The 26316-nt window shown below is 63.6% G+C and overlaps 1 protein-coding gene across 2 annotated transcripts; it reads right to left on the reverse strand.

The window, feature by feature from the left end:
• Nucleotides 1–122: 122 nt before the first annotated feature.
• PRRT3 (proline rich transmembrane protein 3) lies at nt 123–11514 on the reverse strand. Of its 2 annotated transcripts, none has more exons than XM_043551971.1 (4): nt 11426–11514; nt 5765–7353; nt 5392–5523; nt 123–3283 (listed from the first exon to the last, which is right to left on the reverse strand). In XM_043551971.1, exons 2-4 carry the CDS (start codon nt 7329–7331, stop codon nt 1356–1358), a joined length of 3627 nt encoding a protein of 1208 aa, XP_043407906.1. In that variant the 5' UTR covers nt 7332–7353; nt 11426–11514; the 3' UTR covers nt 123–1355. The 2 variants fall into 2 exon arrangements, with proteins under 2 accessions (XP_043407906.1, XP_037761547.1); XM_037905619.2 differs by lacking the exon at nt 11426–11514 and adding an exon at nt 11333–11398.
• Nucleotides 11515–26316: the final 14802 nt, after the last annotated feature.

Raw genomic sequence — 26316 nt, forward strand, 5'->3', positions numbered from 1 at the left:
CCTGGTCTGGGGCAGCTCAGCATGTGTGGGGCTACTGGATGGGGCTGGCCAATGGGGAGGGGTGGGGTAGCATCCAAGACTATTCCCCCCCCCAACTAGTGCCCACCCCCTTCCCTGGCAGGTCAGTGCCTTGGCAGCCCTGGTTGGGGGGGGGGGGGGGGGGGTTAGGAGTCTGCCTCCTGCTGGGTGCCAGCAACTGGGGGGGCTTGTGTGCAGCCAGGGCCCCCATGTGTCTGGGAGCTCCTGGGGGTGGATTATGCACTAGCCTGGCCAGCTGAGGGTTCAAGCCCTGTGTGTGCTGGGTCCAGGTGACAGAAGAGCCATGGGGCCCTGGGCAACTGCCCCCCACCAGCTTCAGGGCAGCAGGGGATGCCCCAGTACCAGACTCCCCACCGTGGCCCCAGGCCTGGAGACGCTCGCTCCCTGCTGCACCCTGGGGGAAACGGCTTGTGCAACAGGGGGAATGGGGGCTTGGGCTTGCGAGGGGGGGATTACAAGCCAGGCCTCAGGCCCCCCTGGCTTGGGCCATAGTGCAGGTCATTTCCTTCATCTCTCCAGGCACTGGCAGGGCTTGTCCTCCCCACCCCACAACCCCATGGCCCATTGCAGGTTACAGCCCATGGGGCGCCCCTGCCCCAAGGCGTTTGGCCCCTGGCCCTGGGGTAGGGCACAGGCTACCCCTAGCCCGGAGCCGCTGGCCCTGCTCCTGGGAAGAATCGCTCCAGCACTGCGGGGGGCCTGTGAGGATGTTTATTTCTTTCTTTGGCACAAACAGACCCACAGCAACAGCCCCCTCCTCCCGCAGTGGTCAGACCCCCCCTTTGGCATGCACCGAGAGGGCCCGGCGGGGGCTGCCTCCTTAGGGTCAGGGCTGGTGGCTCCTGCTGCAGTGCTGGTCCATGGGGCAGCCTCACCCCAGAGCCGCTCCCTAGGGTCTGGCCTAGTGGGGGCTCAGCCAAGGGGGACCCATGGCCACAGCAGGGCTAAGGCCACCTGCCCCCCTCATGCTGCAGCAGCCCTGGCGCGATGCTCCCCCGCACCTCCGGGCCCGCTCGGCGGGAGGCTCCTCCCTGGCCTTGGCCCAGGCCCTCGCTCAGCCAGAGCCAGTGCTGCCCCCGGGCCTGGCTCTGCAGCGTGTCCTGCCCCCGCTGCGTTGGTTCGTCCTGGGCTGGCCCAGCCCCCCCGTGCAGCCCGGAACAAGGTGCAAAATCTGAGCTGGGAAACTAGAGCTACATAAAAATCACTGACGGGCTGGGGGTTGGCACTAGGCAGGGCCGTGCGGGGGCCTGCCTGTCGTGGGCTCCCCCTGGCATTGCCCCCTGGCAGGGCTCCAGCCGCTGCCCTGGCCCGGCCCCTCACAGCTCAATGGTGTCACTCGACAGGCTGCGGGAATCCAGCTGCTTGCTGAGCGCCAGGAAGCTCCCCCTGGCTTCGCACGCAGAGTCTCCGGCCCCTCCTGCGGTGCCGGGCCCAGGGGCCTCCTCGGGGAGCAGCGGGGCCCGGCTGGGCGTCTCCTCCAGGGGCAAGCTCTCCAGCGAGGAGAGGCCATGCCGCCAGGGGTTCCAGCTGATCTTCAGGGAGCCCCTGGAGAAGCTGTCGAGGGAGCTGCCTGAGATGGCGCCCTCGGTGGGGGGCCCGCTGGGCATGCCCTGGCTCGGGGGCAGGCTGGCGCTCTGGGAGGGCAGGTCGCTGAGCGAGCTGCGGCGCTGCCAGGCCTTGGGGGGCAGCCGCGGCTCGGCCAGGGGCGGCAGGGCGGAGCCGCTGCGCAGCGAGGAGCAGGAGTCCCGGCGCGCCAGGCGCCCGGGGCACTGCAGGCCGGAGCGCAGGAAGAGGCTGTCGCACACCAGGTGCTCCTTGAAGAGGGCCTCGTCGATGCTGCGGCTCAGGTTGATGGGCGAGGGCGGGCGGAACTCCAGCGCCCCCAGCGACAGCACCGACTCCCTCTCGAAGCAGGCGCTGGTGTAGGAGTGCCCCACGCGCGCGGGGCTGACGCCAGGCCGGCACAGCGAGGCGGGGGAGCCCCCAGCCGAGAAGGCCCCCGCCGCCCTGGCCTCGTTGCTGTCCTTCAGCACCCGCAGGGGCACCTGCTCGGGCGGGTTGCGGATCAGGCTCTCGCGGATGTCGGCGGCGGCCGCCCGCTCCTGCGTGCCGTGGGCCCAGTCGTAGCAGTTGTTGGGGTACTCGGGCGCCTCGGCCTTGCGGTAGGGGCAGACGTAGCGGAGGAGCTTGGCCCAGCAGGCGTGGTCAGCGGAGCCGCAGGGCTGGCAGAAGGGGGGCGAGGCCACGAAGCACAGGGCAAAGGCCAGCAGCAGCTCGCAGAGCCGGAACCAGACCTGCACGAGCCACCAGGGCCAGGAGAACTCCCCCGGCGGGCCCAGCGCCCCCCCCAGCCACAGGGCCCCGTACACCTGGAACCCGCAGCACAGCAGCCCCAGAGCACTGCACCCCAGCAGCACCCGCGGGCAGGGGCCTAGCCCCTGGAGGGCTCCCCCCTGCCCAGGCAGCTCCTGGGGGTCCTCACAGCCACACGACACCCGCTGGGCCGCGGCCGGCCGGAGCGGCCGCAGCCGCCAAGACGCAGCCAGGCTGGCCAGCAGGAGGGAGGCGCCGAGGGCGCAGGAGAGCAGGCGCAGCCCCACGCCCAGGGCGGGGCTCAGCAGGGGCGAGAGCAGGTCGGCGCCCAGCAGCCCGGCGCTCTGGAGCGCGGCCAGCGCGGCCAGCAGGGGCAGGCTCTGCCGGGGGGGCAGCAGCAGGGCGAAGGCGCCGAGCAGCAGCGGGACGGGCGCGCTGTAGAGCAGCCGCACGGCCGGGGCGGGCAGCCGGGCCCTGGCGCCGTAGGGGTCGGCGAGGAGGAAGGTGGCGCGGAGCAGGCCGACGGCCAGCAGCAGGGCATTGGCGCCCAGGGTGTAGGGCAGGTGGGGCAGGCCCAGGACGGGCGAGCCGACGAGGCTGGCCAGGCAGGCCAGGCTGAGCAGCAGGAAGAGGGAGCCGGTGCCATAGAGGTGCAGCTCCCAGGCGAAGCCGAGCGTGTGCTGCAGGTCGGCCCAGCGCAGCAGCGTCTGGTTGCGCGGCAGGAGGCTGCAGGCCCCGCTGGCCTGGGGACAGGGCGGGCTGGAGGCAGGCGCTAGGCCGGGCAGGCTGGGCCCAGGCTCGGGCGGAGGGGGGCGCTGGAGAGCTCGCTGGGTGGTGACTCTGATAAGGCCCCGCCGGGGAGTGGCTGGGGGCTGGGGTGAGGTGGGCACAGGGGCCGTGGTGCTGCCATGGCCAGGAGGTCGGGTCCCATCTGCAAACAGCAAGGAGCACATCGTCAGCGGGCCAGCGTGTGCCACCTCCCTGCAGAACGCCCCACAGCTGGGCTGCTCCCCACCCACTAGCCCCTCCCGGCCCAGGGGCCCCTGGACCCTTTACCCCACCCCACCCCGGGTCTCTGTGCCCATTCTGCACGGCTCTGCCAGCGGATACAGGAGCAGGCCAGGGCTCGCTGCATCCAAGCCCCATTCCTTGCATCCACATTGCCACAGCAACTTGCATCCTGCAGCAGCTTCCAATCAGCTGGTGCCAGGGTTCCCCATCCAGCAGCCTGAGCCCCTCACCCTGTCCCCTGTGGGCTGCCTGCTATGGCCCTTCAGCCCTCCCAGTGGGGCTGGGCACCAGCAGGAGCAGCAATGGGCATGGGGCTGCAGTGGGAGATACCTGAGTGCTGGGGCGGGGGGCAGCCCCTGCCCTGGCACAGACCAGCTGCTGACCCATTTAAAGGCCCCAAACCCCAGCAGCCTGCCTCCATCTGTTCAAGGCCCACCATCGCCTTGTGGCACCCCAGCACGGGAATGCAGATGGAGGGACGCTGGCAGGGAGCAGAGACCCCAGGGCTGGGCTAGCAGGGGCTGCGGGTCGGGAGTGAGGGGCATCAGCAGAGGTGTGACACTTAGGGGGGGCATGCGGGGTCAAGTGCCCCCCAGATTGGCCTGCTGGGGGCAGAGAGGGAGAAGGGCTCTGTCCTTCTCTCCCTGCCGAGTTCAGCCCCAGGTGCCCTTGGGCCAGTCGCCAGCTGCCCATGGATGCGACAGGATGTCCCTGCTCCCAGCAGGGCCGAGCCCATCACCAGCAGGGATCCCAGCTCCGCTCCCCACACCAGCTCCCTGAGGGCTTTGGGCCAAGCCCTGTCTCGCATTGGGGGGAATCCTCTGGGGCTGGACCATTCACGTCCCGTCCCCGTCCCCCCACCCCGGCCTCTGGGCATGCAGCCCACATGTGTCCACTGCCAAGCCCCTGTGGGTAACTGGCCCCCGCTCCCCAGGGCATGGCCCCGCTCAGGTTCTGGGTGCTGGGGGCCAGTCAGAGCTGGCCAGGCCCCCGCCCTGCACCCATGCTCTGCACGAGGCGGGGCCTGCAGGGGCTTCAGGGCTCTGCTCCTTGGCTCTGGCCCAGGTCCCGGCGCTGCCAGCTCCGGCTCCCGCTCGGCAGAGCTGGCTCCAACCCAGCCTGTCCCCAGCCCTGGCTCGCATTTCTTCCACCTGCTTCTGTTCGCAGCACCTGGCCACTCTTGCAGGCAGCCCTGATGCAGGGCACCTCCCGCCCGTGGATTTTGGGTGCAGCAGGAAAGGGCTGCTCCCATCACAGAGATGGGAGAACTGGGTCCAGGGCCAGGCATGCAGAGAGGGCTGGGCCAGGCCTGCACTCAGGGCCACCCCCAGGAAGGGTAGGGGCTGCAGGCCCCAGGAACGAAGGTTTGTCCCGGGCAGGATCAGGGTCCATGGGAAGCCCAACCAGATGGGGGGCCGGGCGCGCAGGCGGGAGCCAGCGCTGATCCCCGTGGGGGGGAGGGGATTAGGCGCCATCACTGGTCACAGCCTGGTGGAAGTTGTCACTGAGCCCCAGCCAGATATAGCTGCTCCCTGCCCCCCCCAATCCCGTTAGGGACCAGCCTGGCGCCTCTGACGGCATCAGTGCCCCCTGTGACCCCCAGGCTCCAGCCATGCTGTGGCCTAACCGCCCGTGGGGGGAGCACCCAGACTGCCTGGCTGGGGGCCAAAGCCCAGCCGGCCCTACAGCTCCTGTCTGGGCCAGGCCTCTGACGAGCCCCTCTGCTCTGCGGGCGCTCAGGCTGCCAGGGCTTGCCCCTGCCCCACCCCAGAGGTGCCAGGTGGGGAGCACCTAGACATTCCCACGGGCACCTCGCAAGGCAGGTCCCAGCAGCCCCCCACAGGAGCGCCTCTAAACTTGGCACTCAGTCTCCGCAGGGCGGGGTAGGACTGGGCTGGCTGGGACCCACTGGGGCCATCTCTGAGCCCCCAGTGCCCAGGCCCTGCCAGGGGCAGCCCCTGGGCCCAGCTGCCCGTGGTGGTGGGAGAAAAGGGCTGGCTGAGTCACAGGGGCGGGGTCCCCCATCACCTGAGTGCGTGGTCCCCGGAGGCAGCAGGCTGGGGGCAGAGGTGGCCGTGGAGGTGCTGTTCACGGGGGCCCTTGGGTCCACAGCTCCCCGGACTCGCTGCGGGGCCCCAATCTCCTCCTCTGCTGCAGCCCCTGAAACAGAACCAAGGGCCCGGGGGCCTCAGGTGGCTGCCTCGCTCGCCCACAGCAACGGGGCGGGACAGCAGAAGGGGCGTCCCGGCGCCTTTGGCAAAGGGCAGGGCCCCCGGCCAGGGGGTGACAGGAGGCTTGTGGGAACATGGGGAGGTACCCGTGGCTCCAACGGAGGGATGAGAGGGGACCCCTGGGAGCAGCCCCCACCAGCCACAGGGCGCCCAGGGCTGGTCACACGTACCTGGGCGAGGAGACGTTGGGGCAGGCGACGTTCCCAGGCTGGCGTAGAGGGCGGGCCCGGCGCGGGGGTGCTCCAGTCCCTGTTCTGCACCAGGAGCAGCTTTCCCGGGGAGGTGCGGTGGCTGGGTCGCGGATCCGGGCAGTGCCCGCCGAGTGCTTCTCTGATGAGCCGAGAGCCCCTCTGTCCAGGCCGGGGCTCTGGTTTCCAGCATGGCCCCCTCTGCCCGGGCTGGGGTGAGCCTCCAGGTGGGGCTCCCTTGTGCCAGAGGAGCCGGCTCTGTCAGGCGGCCCTGCACTGGAGCCAGGCCTGGTGGGAGCTCCCAGGCCCCGTCCCCAAGCTCCAGTCGGCCAGCGCTGAGCACAGCGGGAGCAAGACCAGGCCACCTACCGGCCACGGAGCCCCCTGCTCCAGCCGTCTGCTGCAGCTGGGAGGTAGCAGCGGGCATGGCAGCCAGGCTGGCTCCAGGGACCCACCGCCCCTCTGGCTGAGGCTGGCCGTCCCTGCCTGTGGGGTGCGGGGGCAGCCCCTGGGCATCGCCCCAGGGAGGGAGGGTGCTGCCCCTGCGCTGAGAGAGGGAGTAACCCTGGGTGTAGGAAGCCTGGCCCTTTCCCCAGGCATGCTCCAGCGGTTCCCAGGGCTCCCGGGGGACACTGGCCCTAGGCACAGGATGCCCCTTCCCTGGAGCCCAGCTCACAGGCCGGCCCTCCTGACCCGCTCCCCCAGGGCCCGCGTCTGCCACCTGCCGCCACTCGGCACTGCTGGCTCCTGCCGCGGAGCCCGGCCTGGCCGCCAAGGCAATGGTGGACACCATTGGCCCGGGTGTGCCCGGACTGTCCTGCCCAGCAGGGCCTGGGCCGCTCCCTGCCCCGGGAGGCCTGGCCGGGCTGGGGGAAGCTGGCTGCTGGCTCCTGGGCTCCGAGCCTGAGGGCAGTTCTCTGCTTTCGAAAGCCAAGGCTCCCGGGCTGCCTCCGGTTCTCAGAGCCCAACCAGGGGACAGCAGAGCCCCGGAGCCAGGTGCGGGTGTGAGGGGCCAGCTCCCCGAGCCAAGCCCAGTGTGTCCCTGGAACGTGGCAGTGGCTGGGCCAGGGCCCCCAGCCCCCTCAGTGCCAGCAGGTCCCAGAGCCGGGGGCACCTCCAGCGTCTGCCAAGAGTCCTCAGCCCCCAGGAGCAGGGGCCACGCAGGGGGTGGGAGAACAGAGCTTTCTGCTGGGGCAGGGGGGGTCCCCGAGTCGTGGCTGGTGGCTGCAGAGTGGCCAGGGCTGGAGCCTTGCGACAGCTCATCGTCTGGCTCCCCAGCCCCACTGAAGACCAGGCTCCCCCCAGGGGCAGCCAGCACCAATGGGGAGAGGGCTGGCAGAGCCTGGAGGGTCCAGAGAGCCTCTTGGGAGGGGCTGCCCAGAGAGGGCCACCCAGCCAGCTCCTGTGCCCAGCCGGGGCCCAGGGAGGCTCCGGCAGCCTGCGGCCTGGTGCGGCGCTCGCTGCTGAAGGGCTGGGGCAGGGGCGAGACGGGGAGCAGCGCCGGCACCAGGACCAGGCTCCAGGCGAGGAGGTGCGCTGCAGCCGCCATGGCAAACTCCTCGCTCTTCACTCTGCAAGGGAAAGCGAGAGGCAGCCTCAGGGCGAGCCGGCTGCGACGGAGCAGCCAGGACGGGCAGCCCTCCGCTCTCGGGGACGGGTCGGGCCTTGCAGCCAGCGTGGGGGTGTCTGCAACGGAGGCAGAGCCAGGAGCCGTGCACACCTGCAGGAGCACCCCCAGGTTGCATGTGCCCCCAACATTGGCTCTTCTGGATGCTGTGAGGACCCCCAGCTGCTGGATTGCCTGCCAAAGCTCCGGGCGCCAGCCTCCCCAGCTAGACCAGGCAGCCTCTTGAGAAGGGGACGCTCAGGCCTGTTGTTCCTTCCCCAGGGTTCCCCTCCCCACCGGAGGAACCCTGTTAGCAGCCCCTACTGCAGGGCTGGGCTCAAGGCCCCAGCTCCCACGGCAGTCCCCACGGCACCCACTGCTGCAGAGCCGGCACGCGCAAGTGGGGGCCGTGGGACCACTAGGGGAGGGGATCAGCCCTCCTGGGGGAGGGTCCCGCTGGGCGCCATGCACAGCCACCACCCTGTTGTGCACTTCCCCGCAGCAGTGCCCTGCGCAGGCCCCCCAGCAGCCGGCTGGAAGAGACAGCTAGCCCTGGGGCCGCCACGCAGGGGCACGGGAGTTGCAGCTGAGAGAGGGAGTTGCAGCCCCTGGGCAGGGATGGGCCAGCCCCAGGCCCCGGGAGGGCAGGGATGGGCCAGCCCGAGGCCCCGGCCCCTCTCCCCAGACAGCCCAGGGCCAAGTTCACCTTGGCAGCTTCCTCCAGCTCCAGCAGCAGCCCGGTGATGGGGATGCTCAGGCACAGCTAATGGAGCCCAGCACGCCTGATCGGAAACAGCTGTTAACCCTTCCCGGCCACAGGGCTAGCAGGCTGAGCACAGGCCTGGGGCCTCCTGAACTCCAGCCCCAGGCACCTCCTGCCCAGGGCCTGTGCCGGGCAACGCGGGGCCTGGCCTGACATGGGCAGGGAGGGCGTCTCTAGCCTCTGTTTGCCAGGAGCTGGGAATGGGCGACAGGGGAGGGGTCACTGGATAATTCCCTGATCCGTTCATTCCCTCTGGGGCACCTGGCACTGGCCACTGTCGGCCGACAGGATACTGGGCTGGAGGGACCTTGGGTCTGACCCAGTCTGGCCTCTCTCATGGGTATCTTGGGGCAGTGCAGCATCTGGGGGTGCCCGGGCAGGGGGGACCAGCGCCATGGCTGAAGCCCTGGGCACTGCTGACTCTGCCTCTGCCCTCGACCTCTTGTGGGGCCAGGGCTACCCCCAAAGGGCCAGGGCTGAGCTCTGCAGTGGGATGAACACGCAGACCTGTTGCTGAATGACAGAATCTCCAGCCAAGCCAGGCTCTTCTCCCCTGCCCTCTGACATGTCCTGGGCAGCATGAGCCCCCATTGGAGTGATGGGTTCCCCCTCCCTGCCCCACACATCACCCACACCGGAGATCCTGGCTGCCCCATGGCTCGGCGCAGAGTCCCTGCCCTGCAACACGGAGAGGCATTGCCCTCACGCACGCACATGCCACGCCCCAGCTCTCGCTGCCCAGCCGCCGGGCAAGGCTGGCCAGGGATGCCCCACGCCCCTCCTCTCCCTGGCCTGTTTCCAGCTGGGCCCAGGCTGTCTCTGGTGGGCATGGCAGGTCTTAGGCCAGGCAAATGCTGCCATCAGCAGCTTGGCTTTGGCGCTACTGTCCCCGTAGCCATGGAGCCCAGCCCAGCAGGGCCGTTCGCCCCACGTCTCAGAGCAAGAGGATAGTCAGCCAGCAAAGATGCGAAGAGAGCAGGGGCTGCCAGCTCGGACCACCAGGGAATTCCCGCCTGGGATCCATAAGCGAGGCCCCAGCTTATGGCGGGGCTGGCCTGGAAGCTCTGAGGTGAGGTGTATAGCTAGTGAGGGCTGGTCCTGCCCTTCTTGGCCCCCCGTCTGGGGGTCCTGCACTGCACATCAGCCTCCGGCTGCAGCTGGGAGAAGGGCTGGGGTCATTCTGGGGCATTAGCTGGAGTGTGTCAGACACGGGAGGCGATTGTCCAGCTCTGCTCGGCACTGGCGAGGCCTCAGTGGGGGTTCGTGTCCAGGTCTGGGGGCCACACTGTAGGGCAGATGTGGACAAACTAGAGAGAATCCAGGGCAGAGCAACACAAATGATGAAAAGAAAAGGAGAACTTGTGGCACCTTAGAGACTAACCAATTTATTTGAGCATAAGCTTTCGATCCCTTTCCACAGCTTGCATCCGATGAAGTGAGCTGTAGCTCCCAAAAGCTCATGCTCAAATAAATTGGTTAGTCTCTAAGGTGCCACAAGTTCTCCTTTTCTTTTTGCGGATACAGACTAACACGGCTGTTACTCTGAAACAAATGATGAAAAGTTTAGAAAACCTGCCCTGTGAGGAAAGGTTTAAAACCAGGACCTGTCAACCTGGAGAGATGAGGACTGAGGGGGACCGGAGAACAGTCTTCACGTCTGTTAAGGGCTGTTCTGAAGAGGTTGGGGATCAATTGTTCTCCATGTCCACAGAAGGCAGGACACGAAGTGATGGGCTCAATCTGCAGCCAGGGAGATCTCGGGTAGATATTCGGAAACCCTTTTTCCCTCTGAGGGGAGCTAAGCTCTGCAATAGGCTTCCAGGGGAGGCTGTGGGATCCCTGTCACTGGAGGGTTTTGAGCACGGGTTGGACAAACCCCCGCCAGGGATGGTCCGGGGTTACTTGGCCCTGCCCCAGTGCAGGGGCTGCACTTGACGACCTTTCCAGGTCCCTTCCAGCCCCACTTTTCTCTGACTCTCTTTTCTGCCTCTCTCCAGCCACCCTGGGCCTGGTGCGCACCCAAGGCCCCAGCTGGCCAGAATGTGCCCAGGCAGGGCAGTGGGGGGCTGCTGGGCGGGGAGCGTGCAGGGTGTGCCCAGGCGTGCAGGGAGCACACCCAGGCATTAGCTCAGCGTTCACCAACAGCTTGGCTGGGCTGAGTCAGCACTGAGCTGTCCCCAGGGGCGAGGACGCTGTCTGACCTCACCAGGAGAACGTGCCAGACCCCCCCATCCCCCCTCCCTGCCCCATAACCCCCCCATCCCCTCAGCCCCAGACCCCCCCATCCCTACCCAGTGCAACTCCCACACCCCCCCTTCCTGCCCCAGAACCCCCCCCATCCCTCCCCAGTGCAACTCCCACACACCCCCTTCCTGCCCCAGAACCCCCCCCATCCCTCCCCAGTGCAACTCCCACACACCCCCTTCCTGCCCCAGAACCCCCCCCATCCCTCCCCAGTGCAACTCCCACACACCCCCTTCCTGCCCCAGAACCCCCCCCCATCCCTCCCCAGGGCAACTCCCACACACCCCCTTCCTGCCCCAGAACCCCCCCATCCCTCCCCAGGGCAACTCCCACACACCCCCTTCCTGCCCCAGAACCCCCCCATCCCTCCCCAGTGCAACTCCCACACACCCCCTTCCTGCCCCAGAACCCCCCATCCCCTCACCCCCCGCATCTCCCATCCCTCCCCATGCAACTTCCACACCCCCCTTCCTGCCCCAGAACCCCCGCATCTCCCATCCCTCCCCATGCAACTCCCACACACCCCCTTCCTGCCCCATAACCCCCCATCCCCCACCCCTCCCCATGCAACTCCCACACACCCCCTTCCTGCCCCATAACCCCCCATCCCCCACCCCTCCCCATGCAACTCCCACACACCCCCTTCCTGCCCCATAACCCCCCATCCCCCACATCTCCCATCCCCCTTCCTGCCCCATAACCCCCCATATCTCCCATCCCTCCCCATGCAACTCCCACACTCCCCCTTCCTGCCCCATAACTCCCCATCCCCTCAGCCCCTATCCCCCAGTGCAACTCCCACCCCCCTTCCTGCCCCATAACCCCCCGTGCGCCCGGCAGAAGCAGGGGCCGGTGCCCAGCGCGGCCCGCCCCACTCCCGGCCCCCTCGAGGTGGGGGGGGGCAGCACAGAGCCCCCCCGGAGCCGCCTCCCCTCACCTGGGGCCTCCGCTCCTGCGGCTCCGCAGCGACGCCCGGCCCGGCCCCGCCCATCACCGTGGCCCCGGCCGGCTCCCGCCCCCAGCCCCTCACCTGGCTCCGGCGCCGCTGGGGAGCCCGGGCCGCTCCAGTCACGTGCCGCGGCACCAGCTGCTACCGGGCCGGGCCCCCCCGCGCCGGGATTAGTCACGGGCCACGTGGGCTTCAACCTGCCCCGAGCCGGAGCGACGGGGGTAGATACGAGGGGGACTGAGGCATGTGGAGGGCCCAGGGGCGGGGGGCGAGAGGGGCGGGAGTGAGGGGCACCGGCAGGGGGTCAGGAGTGAGGGGCACCGGCAGAGCCTGGGGGGGGGGCTGTGGGTCGGGAGTGAGGGGCACCGCCGGGGCAGGGGGTCGGGAGTGAGGGGCACCGGCAGAGCTGGTGGGGGGCAGGGGGTCGGGATTGGGGGGGTCGGGAGTGAGGCGGGGCAGGGGCTGGGGGGCAGGGGCTGGGGCTAGCAGGGGCTGCGGGTCGGGAGTGAGGGGCACCGGCAGAGCTGGGGGGGGCAGGGGGTCGGGAGTGAGGCAGGGCTGGGGGGCAGGGGCTGGGGGGCAGGGCTGGGGCTAGCAGGGGCTGCGGGTCGGGAGTGAGGGGCACCGGCAGAGCTGGTGGGGGGCAGGGGGTCGGGATTGGGGGGGTCGGGAGTGAGGCAGGGCTGAGGGGCAGGGGCTGGGGGGCAGGGCTGGGACTAGCAGGGGCTGCGGGTCGGGAGTGAGGGGCACCGGCAGGGGGTCAGGAGTGAGGGGCACCAGCAGAGCTGGGGAGGGGGCCCAGGGCTGGGCTAGCAGGGGCTGTGGGTCGGGACTGAGGGGCACTGGCAGAGGTGGGGGGGGGGTCGGGAGTGAGGCAGGGCTGGGGGGCAGGGGCTGGGGCTAGCAGGGGCTGCGGGTCAGGAGTGAGGGGCACCGGCAGGGCTTGGGGGAGGGGGAGCCCAGGGTTTGGACAGGCTTTAAGGATGTCTGCCGAGCCGTCTTTCTTTCTGCCCATCTGTCTGTCTAAGTGGGTGACTTACACTTAAAGCTGCCCTCACCAAAAGGATTTCCCTCCCCCCCACCCCCGAAGCAGATCACATCATGGAAGGGGGCAGCAAGAACCTGCTTTAATACAGGGAAGAAGTCCAAACTTGGTGGCCGCACCCCCTCGGCTGTCCCCTGCTGCCTGCCAAGGGAGCCCATGCGGGGTGTCATTGAACAATTACAAGCCATACGCAATAAGGACCCAATCCGGAAAGAAATCTTTCCCATCCCCCTCCTCCGGCCTGCAAACAACCCCCCAGGCTCATCATCAGAAGCCACCTCGCCACAAGCCAGGACGCACTGACTCAGCGCAGCACCAGACCCTGCCGGAACAGATGCAAAACCTGCAGCCACATCTCCACTGGTCCATTGATCAACGCCCCCAGCACACAACATGTGGGCACCTCACCCGGGCATGCAGCGCCCCAGTGCCAGCTCTGAGCTCACACAGTCACGGGGGTTTCGAAGGCACTCACAGGAAAATGATAAAAGATAAGAGCCCCCCATGGCCTGGGGGCAAACACTTCCCCAAAAGATCCCTCTGGCCTCTCAGTCCTCCTCCTCCGAGGAGCCGGCCCAGAACCTTCAAGAGCAGAGCCTGGAAGCGTCAATTCCCCACTTTGCTAGACACTAAAACTCATGGGTTTAAGAAAGACGCAAGCGGGACCCCACTCATGCCCTCGTTGTCCTGTGAGGGGAGAGGTACTAATGGGCCGAGGCACCGCGAAAGCTCCCTTAATACGTGTTTACTTCCGCCGAACAAGCTGTCCACCTTGTGTTTAGCTGTGACGCTCCGGGGGCGTCTGCACTGCACACCCAGGCTGCCTGAGGGGCTGTGCAATGGTCGCGTAGGCCAGCGAGCAGGCCAGCGCCCCCCGCACCCCCCATAGGGTTAGCAGGCCACAGTGCTAGGGAATCCTGGAAGAAGCGGATTCTGTGGCGGGTCCCCTGGGCTGCAGCCTGTGTGAGATAATTTGCAAACAATTCACGTCTAATCCTGCCATTTACAAACGGGGGACTGTAGTGCCCAGGACCTGGAGAGCGGAGCTGTGTGTCTGCAGGACAGCCGGCCTGCCCATGCCGCCCTGCCAGCGTGGCCAGCCCTGAGCGGGGGCTGCCCCAGGGGAAACAAGCAGCTCCTGCCCTCTTCGTAGGGCGTCGCATGCAAGAGCTGGAGCTGAGCCCGCCAGTAGCGGGGAGCAGCGCGGGGCTCCGTGACCCCACGGGGAAGGTGACCTGCAGGGCAGGGCCTGACGCAGCCGGTGCCCCAAGGAGCGAATGTTGCACCTTCAGGAGCCAGCTGTTGTCTGGACAATTCGCTTCTCAGATAAGGACCCGGGCTGGCTGGAGCTGACACAGTCTCCCCCCGGCTGCTGCAGTGCAGGGCCCCAGTAGTGCCGAAGGGGCAAACAACACCCACCCCGCAACGCAACACACCCGGCAAACGGGCACCGGCAAAAGACCATCATGTCGACAACGCAATTCCTCCACTCGTGCAGCCTCACAGAAACTTCAGCACCCCCCACGTGTGTGTAGATACACACGTGCTTATTCCTGCACGCGCACACCCGCGCACACCCACTCACACCCCTCCGCACACTCACAGCCCCCGAGTGCACCCCCCACGTGTGTGTAGATACACACGTGCTTATTCCTGCACGCGCACACCCGCGCACACCCACTCACACCCCTCTGCACACTCACAGCCCCCGAGTGCACCCCCCACGTGTGTGTAGATACACATGTGCTTATTCCTGCACGTGCACACCCACTCACACCCCTCCGCACACTCACAGCCCCCGAGTGCACCCCCCACGTGTGTGTAGATACACACGTGCTTATTCCTGCACACACATGCATGCACACCCGCTGACCCCAGCATGCACCCCCCTGCTCTCACACACCCCTGTGCCCTGGGCACCGAGCCCTTTCTCCTCTCTAGGCAGGTCAGGGCGCAGAGCCACAGACACCCACTAGCACCTCCCCCTCCTGCTGCCCTTGCCCCTGGGAAATGGGCACCACCCCCATGAGTGCCCCCACCCCCCCAGCACGGAGGAGACACGGACCCAACCTGGATCTCGGGCGGAAGAGCAGCTGGGCGCTGGCTGGGGGAGGCATGGGCAGCACCTGGGCCCCTCAGGGACCCACAGGAGACCCACAGACCTCTGCAAAATGTGTTTCACCCCACAGCACAGCTGCTCCCGGCCCCGCCCCCGGCCTCCCTGCAGCCGCCCAGCAGAGCCCCATGACCCCAATCTCCAAGGGATTTGCAGAGCATGTGATGGGCCGGGGCTGTGAGCCCAGCGCTGGGCAATGCCAGAGGCGCTGCCGGCTGCAGAGGGGCCTGGCAGCTAATCCCCAGGGATCAGTGCAGGGGAGGCCGGGAGCCAAGAGGGGAGAGCGGTGCCCGGAGGGGGAGGGGAGGGCAGAGCAGATGGGGTGGGTGGGGCAGAGCACACAGACCCAGTTTGGGCCCCTGCGTGGGGACAGCCAGCAGAAATCAGCATAAAGCACTAGCTCTGCTCGACCTGTGCATCCCCCTGCTCCGGCCAGGGGCTCAGAGAGTGCTGTGTCCTGGAGTTCGGAAGGGCAGGGCTTCTAGCACCATCTTTCAAATGGGGAAACTGAGGCACGGAAGGAGGAAAGGGTTTGGCCAACATCACTGGAGAGTTACTGGCAGAGCTGGGACAAGAACTCAAGAGTCTTGACTCGCTGCTCTAACCCCATCCCAGCGCTGGGAGTCCTGGCTCCCATCCGCCTGCTCTAACCCACTAGATCCCCATTCCTCTTCCAGGGCTGGGGATGGAACGCAGGAGTCCTGACTCCCAGCCCCCCTGTTCCAACCTGCTGACCCAGCTCCCAGCCCGCCATGGGGTGGAGTCCATCGTAGACTGGGGCCACGCCATTCATAGAATCATAGAACTGGAAGGGACCTCGAGAGATCTCTAGTCCAGTCCCCTGCGCTCATGGCAGGACTAAGTATTATCTAGACCATCCCTGACAGGTGTTTGTCTCACCTGCTCTTAAAAATCTCCAATGTCGGAGATTCCACAACCTCCCTAGGCAATTTATTCCAGTGCTTAACCACCCGGACAGGTAGGAAGTTTTTCCTAATGTCCAACCTAAACTGCCCTTGCTGCAAGTTAAGCCCATTGCTTCTTGTCCTAGCCTCAGAGGTTAACAAGAACAATTTACCTCCCTCCTCCTTGTAACAAACTTTTATGTACTTGAAAACTCTTCTCATGTCCCCTCTCAGTCTTCTCTTCTCCAGACTAAACAAACCCAACTTTTTCAATCTTCCCTCATAGGTCATGTTTTCTAGACCTTTAATCACTTTTGTTGCTCTTGTCTGGACTTTCTCCAGTTTGTCCACATCTTTTCTGAAATGTGGCACCCAGAACTGGACACAATACTCCAGTTGAGGCCTAATCAGCATGGAGTAGAGCGGAAGAATTACTTTGTATGTCTTGCTTACAATACTCCTGCTGATACATCCCAGAATGATGTTTGCTTTTTTTGCAACAGCGTTACTGTTGACTCATATTTAGCTTGTGATCCACTACGACCCCCAGATCCCTTTCCGCCGTTCTCCTTCCTAGGCCGTCATTTCCCATGTTGTATGTGTGCAACTGATTCTTCCTTCCTAAGTGGAGTTCTTTGCATTTGCCCTTATTGAATTTCATCCTGTTTACTTCAGACCATTTCTCCAGTTTGTCCAGATCATTTTGAATTTTAATCCTATCCTCCAAAGCACTTTGCAACCTCTCCCAGCTTGGTATTGTCCACAAACTTGCTATGCCATTATCTAAATCATTGATGAAAATATTGAACAGAACCAGACCCTGAACTGATCCCTGCAGGACCCCACTCATTATGCCCTTCCACCATGACTCTGAACCACTGATAACTACTCTCTGGGAACGGTTTTCCAACCAGTTAGGCACCCACCTTATAGTAGCTCCATCTAGGTTGCATTTCCCTGGTTTGTTTATGAGAAGGTCATGTGAGACAGGATCAAAAGCCTTTCTAAAATCAAGATATACCACTTCTACTGCTTCCCTCCTATCCACAAGGCTTGTTCCCCTGTCAAAGAAAGCTACCAGGTTGGTTTGACACGATTTGTTCTTGACAAATCCATGCTGGCTGTTATTTATCACCTTATTAACTTCTTGGTGTTTGCAAATTGATAGCTTAATTATTTGCTCCATTATCTTTCCAGGTACAGAAGTTAAGCTGACTGGTTGGTAATTCCCCAGGTTGTCCTTATTCCTCTTTTTATAGATGGGCACTAGATTTGCCCTTTTCCAGTCCTCTGGAATCTCTCAAAGACTTCTCAAAGATCATCGCTAATGGCTCAGATATCTTCTCAGCCAGCTCCTTGAGTACTCTCGGATGCATTTCATCAGGCCCTGGTGATTTGAAGACAGCTAACTTGTCTAAGTAATTTTTGACTTGTTCTTTCCCTATTTTAGCCTCTGATCCTACCTCAGTCTCACTGGCATTCGCTATATTAGATGCCCAATTGCCACCAACCTTCTTGGTGAAAACGAAACAAAGAAGTCGTTTGCACCTCTGCCATTTCCACATGTTCTGTTATTATTGTTCACACTGACTCCTGCAGGAAGGGGCACACCTGGGCGGCATGGTGGCGCCCTCCCACGGCAGCCACCAGGACTGTGTCAGACAGCACCGGAGAGTGCAGGAGTCGTGTGGCGAACAGGTAGGGGTGGTGTAGTGACCTCCGTGCTGAGGCCCTCAGCGCCAGCCTGTGATGAAGTGGGACTGTTCTTAACATTTCCTCTGAACAGTGTGGGGGTGCCTCAGTTTCCCCTAGGCAGTCCTTAAGTATCTAGGGGGTGGGGTAAGGGTGTATGATCACTGCAGAGCCCTGGAGGGCAGGTGTGTGCAGGGGTCTGGACACAGAGAATGGCTGACACCCTGTTTCCTGGCAACTGATGGCCTGGGCCCTTCCCCCCTGCAAGGTGAGAGCTAAAGGGTTGGAGAACAAAGGAGTCAGGTGCCCTCCTGGCCCGGGAAAGGGGAAAGCCCAGAGGAGGAGGGGCGGGGGGAGTTTCAGTTTGGGCCTGCTGGGGAGTGGAGTGAAGGGCAGACGTGTTGTCTGGCTCACTGCCCCCCAGAATGGGCCCAGCTGAGGGGTCCTGTTCTCTGCACCTACAAGCTCTGTGTTAGACCATGTTCCTGTCATCTAATAAACCTTCTGTGTTACTGGCTGGCTGAGAGTCCCGTCTGACTGCGGAGTTGGGGGGCAGGACCCTCTGGCTGCCCCAGGACCCCGCCTGGGGGGACTCGCTGTGGGAAGCGCACGGAGGGGCAGAGGGGGCTGAATGCTCCGAGGTCAGACCCAGGAAGGTGGAAGCCGGGTGAGCTGTGTGTCCTGCAGACAGGCTGCTCCCAGAGAGGAGACTGTCCCAGAGTCCTGACTGGCTTCGTAGGGAGAAATTCCAGAGCATCGCCCGGGGACTCCGTGACACAGCCCCAGTCTGTGCCGGGGTCAGTACAACCCCACCATGGGCACCTGCGAGGGCTCGGATCCATCTGCTGCTCCTGCTCCACACACACCACCATCCCCGGGTCAGGGACCCAGTTCTCACTCCCTGCCCCTCCTCTCCCCTTGGGCCACTGGCCACTAGCCGCGCCCTGGGCTCTGGCCCTTTACAACCTGTTCTCAGAGCCCAACCACAGTGCAAGCGTGTGTGGGCCCCCCAGGGCAGGACAGATGGCTCCTGTCCTGCCTGGAGGGGTGCGCGCACTGATGGACAGCAATCAGACTAATGCCAGCCCACATGGGTGGTGGAAAAGTGACCCTGTCAAGCTACCTGGACATCTCGCCCGGGCGAGATTCCAAGGCTGGCTGGCGAAGGTCCTGGTGTAGACGTGATAGACTTGGACTTGGTACCACGCGACATTTTTAATACCCCCCTCGAACGATATCAAACGAACGTGGCTCATATTCAATGGATTAGAAGCCGGCGAACCGCTAGGTCTCAACATGGAAGCGTGTCACGGAGTGTGGGGGAGTCCAGGCCCTGCACCCCTCTTCCTGGGATTCACTGAGACTCTCAGCCAGCCAGTAAAACAGAAGGTTTATTGGACAACAGGAACACAGTCCAAAACAGAGCTTGTGGGTACACCCAGGACCCCTCAGTGAAGTCCTTCTGGGGGAGCAGGGAGCTTAGACCCCAGCCCTGGGGTTCCCTGTGTTCCTCCACCCAGCCCCAACCTGAACCTAAACCCACCGAGCAGGTTCCCTGCTGCAGCCTCCGTCCACATTCCTGGGCAGAGGTGTTACCTCCCCCTCCCCCTCCTGGCTCAGGTGACAGGCTCTCAGGTCTCCCGTCCCCAGGGCACATTCCCAGGTCAACACTCCCCCCTCCCTGCTGCCTCACATCGTCACATCTCTCCCCCCTTCGAGACTGAACTGAGCGGGGTCACTGTGACCAGTGACCTGGCGAAGTTCGGGGCCCCCTCTCCGGGACAGCGCATCCGCTATCAGGTTGGCACTTCCCTTCACATGGACCATGTCCATGTCGTAATCCTGCAGGAGCAGGCTCCACCTCAGGAGCTTGGCGTTGGCTCCTTTCATCTGGTGCAGCCAGGTCAGGGGAGAGTGGTCGGTGTACACGGTGAAGTGTCGCCCGAAGAGATAGGGCTCTAGTTTCTTGAGGGCCCACACCATGGCCAGGCACTCCTTCTCGATGGCCGCGTAGTGTTGCTCCCGGGGTAGCAACTTCTTGCTCAGGTACACGATGGGGTGTCTCTCCCCCTTTTCATCCTCCTGCATTAACACCGCCCCCAGTCCCGTGTCGGAGGCGTCGGTGAACACCACAAAGGGCTTGTCAAAGTCTGGGTTTGCCAGAACTGGGCCACTGACCAGAGCCTCCTTCAGTGCCCGGAAAGCCTCCTGGCACTGCTCGGTCCAGACCACCTTGTCTGGCTTCCCCTTCTTGCATAGCTCAGTGATGGGGGTGGCTATGGCGCTAAAGTGGGGCACAAATCTTCGGTAGTATCCTGCCATCCCAATAAAGGCTTGGACCTGCTTTTTGGTGTGGGGAGCGGGCCAGTCTCTGATCACCTCCACCTTGGCCGGTTCCGGCTTTAGGCGGCCGCTCCCCACCCGATGGCCCAGGTAAGATACTTCAGCCATCCCCACCTTGCACTTCTCCGCTTTGACAGTCAGCCCAGCCCCCTGGAGTCGGTCCAGCACTTGTCTAACCTGGGACACGTGGTCCTCCCAGGTCTGGCTAAAGACACAGATGTCGTCAATATACGCCACGGCAAAACTCTCCATCCCCCTCAGGAGCTGGTCCACCAGGCGCTGGAAGGTGGCCGGCGCTCCCTTGAGGCCGAAAGGCAGGGTCAGAAACTCATAGAGCCCCAGAGGGGTGATAAAGGCCGATTTCAGCTGGGCATCTGCATCCAGCGGCACTTGCCAGTAGCCCTTTGTAAGGTCCATGGTGGTAAGGTACCGAGCTCCTCCCAGCTTGTCTAGGAGCTCGTCCGGCCTGGGCATGGGGTAGGCATCCGATACAGTGATGGCATTGAGCTTCCGATAGTCCACACAGAACCGGACTGACCCATCCTTTTTGGGGACCAGCACCACCGGTGAGGCCCACGGGCTGGCCGATGGCTGGATCACCCCCAAAGCCAGCATGTCCCGGACCTCTCTTTCCAGGTCCTGAGCAGTTTTCCCTGTGACTCGGAAGGGGGAGCATCTTATCGGCGGGTGCGACCCTGTCTGCACCCGGTGGACAGTCAGATTAGTGCGTCCAGGCTGGTTGGAAAACAGCTGTCGGTAGGGATGCAGCACCCCCCTGACCTCAGCTTGCTGGGCAGGGGTGAGCTGATCCGAGAGGGGAATTGTTTCCAGGGGGGAACCAGCTCTGGTCCCAGGGAACAGATCTACTAAAGGGTCATCTCCCTGCTCCTCCCACTGACCACACACAGCTAACACCACATTCCCCCTGGCATAATATGGCTTCATCATATTCACATGGTACACCCGGCGGTGGTGGGCCCGGTTCGACAGCTCCACCACATAGTTTACCTCATTGAGCTGCTTGACGACCTTGAACGGGCCCTCCCAGGCGGCCTGTAGTTTGTTCTTTCTCACGGGGATGAGAACCATCACCTGATCCCCAGTGGCGTAGGCACGGGCCCGCGCCGTGCGGTCATACCAGACCTTCTGCTTCCTCTGGGCTCTGGCCAGATTTTCCCTGGCCAGGCCCATGAGTTCAGCCAGTCTCTCTCGGAAGGTCAGGACATACTCCACCACTGACTCTCCATCGGGAGTGGCCTTCCCCTCCCACTCGTCTCTCATCAGGTCCAGGGGGCCCCTCACCCTCCTTCCATATAACAGTTCGAAAGGCGAAAATCTGGTAGACTCCTGGGGCACCTCCCTGTATGCGAACAGCAGGTGAGGTAAGTACTTGTCCCAATCCTGCGGGTGCTGGTTCATAAAGGTTTTCAGCATCATCTTTAGCGTCCCGTTAAACCTCTCCACCAGCCCATTGGACTGGGGGTGATACGCTGAGGCCCAGTCGTGCCAGACCCCACATTTCTCCCACAAGCACCGGAGCAGGGCCGACATGAAGTTGGAGCCTTGGTCTGTCAAGACTTCCCTGGGGAACCCCACTCGGCTGAAAATGGTCAGGAGCGCATCTGCCACGGTGTCTGCTTCAATGGAAGCTAAGGGCACTGCCTCGGGGTAGCGGGTGGCGAAATCTACCACCACCAGAATGTATTTCTTCCCCGACCGGGTCGTCTTGCTGAGAGGCCCCACGATGTCCATGGCCACCTTCTGGAAAGGCTCCTCTATGATGGGCAAAGGTCTCAACGCCGCTTTCCCCTTGTCCCGGGCCTTCCCCACCCTCTGACAGGGGTCACAGGATCGGCAATACTGCCGGACGGTGGTAAAGACCCCGGGCCAGTAAAAGTTCTGTAGCAACCTCTGCCGGGTGTGCCGGATTCCCTGGTGCCCTGCGAGGGGGATGTCATGGGCCAGGGACAGGAGCTTGCGGCGGTACTTCTGGGGGACCACCAGCTGCCTCCTGATCCCACAGGACTCCCCTTCCCCTGGGGGAGCCCATTCTCGGTACAGGAACCCCTTCTCCCACAGGAACCTCTCCTGGCAGCCTCTCCTCATGGTCCGTCCCTCACTGAGGTCGGCCAGGTCCCTGAGCTTCTGCAAGGAGGGATCTTTCCTCAACTCGGCCTGGAACTCAGCAGCTGGGGAAGGGATGGGGCCCGGTTCCCCCTCCGTGGCCAGGTCTGAGGCCTCAGCCTCTCTGAGCCGTGCCCCTCGGCGCTCTCTCCCCACCCGAGTAGGGTCTCGCGCCTCCAGTGTGGTACCCTCCCCAGGGTCAGGTCGCAGTGCCCCTCGCCGGCTCTGGCTACGGGTCACAACCAGGGCGGTCTGGGGGTCGCTTGGCCAGTCCTCTAGGTCTCCCCCTATCAAAACTTCAGTGGGCAAATGGTGGTGTACCCCCACATCCTTGGGGCCCTCCTTGGCCCCCCATTTCAGGTGTACCCTTGCCACGGGCACCTTAAATGGGGTCCCGCCCACCCCCGTCAGGGTCAGGTAGGTGTTGGGCACCACCCGATCTGGGGCCACCACCTCGGGCCGGGCCAGCGTCACCTCCGCGCCCGTATCCCAGTATCCATTGACCTTCCTCCCATCCACCTCCAGGGGAACAAGGCACTCTCTCCGGAGGGACAGCCCCGCACCCACCCTGTAAACCGAGCACCCTGAGTCCAGAGCCTCCAGCCCTCTGGCGGGGCTGGCCGGGGGTACTCTTCCCTCCTGAGCAGGTGGCAAACTGGTAGCCCCCCTTTCCTGGGTCGCCTGCCCCTCGTCCAGCTGAGTCCCTACCCAGTTAACCCTGGGTAGGTTGGGTCTGCTCAGTTTGTCCCTGAGCCCGGGGCACTGGGCCCGTACGTGGCCTCTCTGGCCACAGTGATAGCAGCTCAGGTCACGTTGGTCCCCTCGAGCGGGTCGGAGGGGCCCGACACCAGGCGTTCCCCTTTGGAGGGGGTTCTCCCTATTTCCCCGCTGGGAGGCCCCATGGTGACTCTCTCTCTGCATCGGGGGGGGCCTGTTCTTTTGGGACTCCTCCCGGCTACCCCCTGACCGACTGTTCACAAACTCGTCGGCCAGCTGCCCTGCATGCTGGGGGTTCGCGAGCTTTTTGTCCACCAGCCACAGCCTCAGGTCGGAAGGGCACTGTTCATACAGGTGCTCCAGTACGAACAGGTCAAGCAGGTCCTCTTTAGTTTGGGCCCCCGCTGTCCACTTGCGGGCATATCCCTGCATCCTGTTGACCAGTTGTAGGTAGGTGACCTCAGGCGTTTTACGCTGACCCCGGAACCTTCTCCGGTACATCTCGGGGGTCAGCCCAAACTCACGGAGCAGGGCCTGTTTGAACAGTTCATAGTCCCCTGCCTCTGCCCCTGTCATCCGGCTGTACACCTCCACGGCTTTGGGGTCCAGTAAGGGGGTGAGGAACTGGAGCCTGTCTGCAGGGTCAACCCTGTGCAGCTCGCAGGCATTCTCAAAGGCCGTCAGGAAGCTATCTGTGTCCTCCCCCTCCTTCCGCTGGGCCAGGAAGCACTTATCAAAGCTCCTTGCAGTCTTGGGTCCCCCCTCACTCACCGCAGCCGGGGCCCCACTGCTCCTCAGCCTGGCCAGCTCCAGTTCATGCTGTCTTTGTTTCTCCTTCTCCTGCTGCTCATGTTGACGTTCCCTCTCCTTCTCCTGACGCTCCCTCTCCTTCTCCTCCTGCTCATGTTGACGTTGTTTCTCCTTCTCCTCCTGCTCACGTTGACGTTGTTTCTCCTTCTCCTGACGCTCCCTCTCCTTCTCCTGACGCTCCCTCTCCTTCTCCTCCTGCTCATGTTGACGTTGTTTCTCCTTCTCCTCCTGCTCACGTTGACGTTGTTTCTCCTTCTCCTGACGCTCCCTCTCCTTCTCCTGACGCTCCCTCTCCTTCTCCTCCTGCTCATGTTGACGTTGTTTCTCCTCATGTTGACGTTGTTTTTCATGATCCTCCAGCTCCCTCATTTTCCTCTCCCTCTCCCATTCCAGCCGCATCCGCTCCAGGGATGGGGAGCTCCGCCGGGAGGATCTCCTGCTGGCTGCTGGGGTCAGGGTGCCCTCGGTATTCGCTGGGCTTCCCCCAACCCCTCCCCCAGGCATAGGTAGGAAGGGTCTCGGGGTGTCCTGGGCAGCAGTCTGACCCCTCCCAGCCTGGTCAGGCCCCAGGGCCCACGCTGGGTCCGCCGGGCGGCTTCCCTCAGGGACAGGGATCGGGTCATCCAAGCGATCCCTCTCCTCCAGCTGGGCAATCAGCTGTTCCTTGGTGGACCTCCCGATGCGCAGCCCCCTCTGCCTGCACAGCTCCACCAGGTCGCTCTTAAGGCGTTTAGCGTACATCTCCCTGCTGGCCACTCGCAGGCCGGGCAGCTGTCCACGGTTTCCAGGAAAAGCCCCTAGTGTGCCAGTCCTTCTTGAGGTCACCACCTCTTTGCCAGGGTCGAGCTGCAGACTCCTCCGCCCCTGGGACCGCTCGCTGCAATCCCCCAGGGGACCCTGTTACTGCAAAAGTCCTTCTCTCTGGTCACACACTCCCAGGGGTTAACCGCCCCCTGAAACCGTCTCTCTCTGAATCTTCAGCACACCTGGTCTCCGTCAATCCCCCTTCGTTTTACTGTTCCCCAGTCACTTACTGCAGGAAGCGCCGTTCACGGGGTGCAGTACATCCCACCGCTGACACCAGTTGTCACGGAGTGTGGGGGAGTCCAGGCCCTGCACCCCTCTTCCTGGGATTCACTGAGACTCTCAGCCAGCCAGTAAAACAGAAGGTTTATTGGACAACAGGAACACAGTCCAAAACAGAGCTTGTGGGTACACCCAGGACCCCTCAGTGAAGTCCTTCTGGGGGAGCAGGGAGCTTAGACCCCAGCCCTGGGGTTCCCTGTGTTCCTCCACCCAGCCCCAACCTGAAACTAAACCCACCGAGCAGGTTCCCTGCTGCAGCCTCCGTCCACATTCCTGGGCAGAGGTATTACCTCCCCCTCCCCCTCCTGGCTCAGGTGACAGGCTCTCAGGTCTCCCGTCCCCAGGGCACATTCCCAGGTCAACACTCCCCCCTCCCTGCTGCATCACATGGGTGGTGGAAAAGTGACCCTGTCAAGCTACCTGGACATCTCGCCCGGGCGAGATTCCAAGGCTGGCTGGCGAAGGTCCTGGTGTAGACGTGATAGACTTGGACTTGGTACCACGCGACATTTTTAATACCCCCCTCGAACGATATCAAACGAACGTGGCTCATATTCAATGGATTAGAAGCCGGCGAACCGCTAGGTCTCAACATGGAAGCGTAAATAGGAAATAGTCACGGGGCGGGTCTGTTTCCAGTGAGGTCCCCGTTCTTGGCCCTATGCTAGTTAACCTTTTTGTCAGTGACCTGGAAGAAAATATAAACTCATCAGAGATAAATTCTGCACATGACACAAAGGTTGGGGAAATGATGTATAATGCCGAGGGCAGGCCACTGATACAGAGCGAAACTGGGCTCAAGCAAACAATGTGCGTTTGAATGTGACTAACTGTAAGTGTAAGTGCAGGAACAAAGGGTGTCGGCTGCACTCGCAGGAGGCGAGGGGCTCTGTGCTGGGAAGCAGGGACTCAGAAAAGGACTTAGGGATCGTGGTGGAAAATCAGTGCGATGCGGTGGCCAGAAGATCTAATGGGCTCCTGGGATCCAGAACCAGGGGAATCGCGAGCAGGAGCAGAGAGGTGATTTTGCCTCGGTACGCGGCACTGGTGCGACTGCTGCCGGAATCCTGGATGTTGATGAATTGCAGAGAGTTCAGAGAGGAGCCACGTGGATGAGGACAGGATTAGAAAACCTCCCGTACAGTCAGGGCCCTACCAAATTCACAGTCCATTTTGGCCAATTTCATGGCCATAAGATTTTAAAAATCGTAAATTTCATGATTTCAGCTATTTAAATCTGAAACGTAACAGTGCTGTAATTGTAGGGTCCTGACCCAAAAAGGAGCCGTGGGAGGGTCACAAGGTTATTGTGGGGGGGGTGGGGGTGGGCAGTACGGCCACCCTTCCTTCTGGGCTGCGGCTGGCGGCCCTGCTGCCTTCAGAGCCGGGCGGCTGGAGCGCGGCAGCTGCTGGCCGGGAGCCCAGGGCTGAAGGCAGAGCCCCGCCAGCCGCAGCCCAGAAGGAAGCAGGGCCGTCCTTACCCCTACGCAAAGTAGGCAGCTGCGTAGGGCACCAGGAAATTTGGGGCACCACATTTCCTGGTGCCCTAAGCAGCTGCGTGCTGCTCCAGCCCCTGCCCCGCCTCTTCCCCATGGCCCCGCCCCTGCTCTGCCCCAGCCCCGCCCCCTCTCCACCCCTTCCCCATGGCCCCGCCCTGCTACACCCCGCCCCTTCCCCACCTCAGCCCCCCCTCTTCCCACCCTGCTCCGCCCCAGCCCCGCCCCCACTCCCCCAGCTCTGCAGCAGGGCTGGGCTTGCACTCACCGGCGGGGGGAAGTGCAGCGACCTGGCCCCCGCCGCGCCACTGTTGAGTGCTGGGGGGTGGTTTCCCCTGTCCCCCAAGCCAGCCCCCCGCCCACGGAGGCCTGGGCCCCTCCTGCCCGCGAGGGGGCTGTGTACGGCCCCAGAATACCTAGGGACGGCCCTGGAAGTAAGGATGGCATGGCATGGGATTGGAATCGGTACCCTTTGCAAACAAGCCATGTGCACTGTACTGCTCGCTGACCGAAAGCAAAGGCCTTATCAGACCCTGCTGTGTGCCCAGATCATCCTCATCCCCAAGACAAGCAAAGGGCAGCCCCCTCTGTGACCACGGGGGAGAAGGCAATGCTCAGAGCGTGTGTTTTCCGTCCCT

The sequence above is a fragment of the Chelonia mydas genome, chromosome 7 (assembly GCF_015237465.2).
Source record: "Chelonia mydas isolate rCheMyd1 chromosome 7, rCheMyd1.pri.v2, whole genome shotgun sequence".
In the NCBI taxonomy this organism is placed as follows: domain Eukaryota; kingdom Metazoa; phylum Chordata; order Testudines; family Cheloniidae; genus Chelonia; species Chelonia mydas.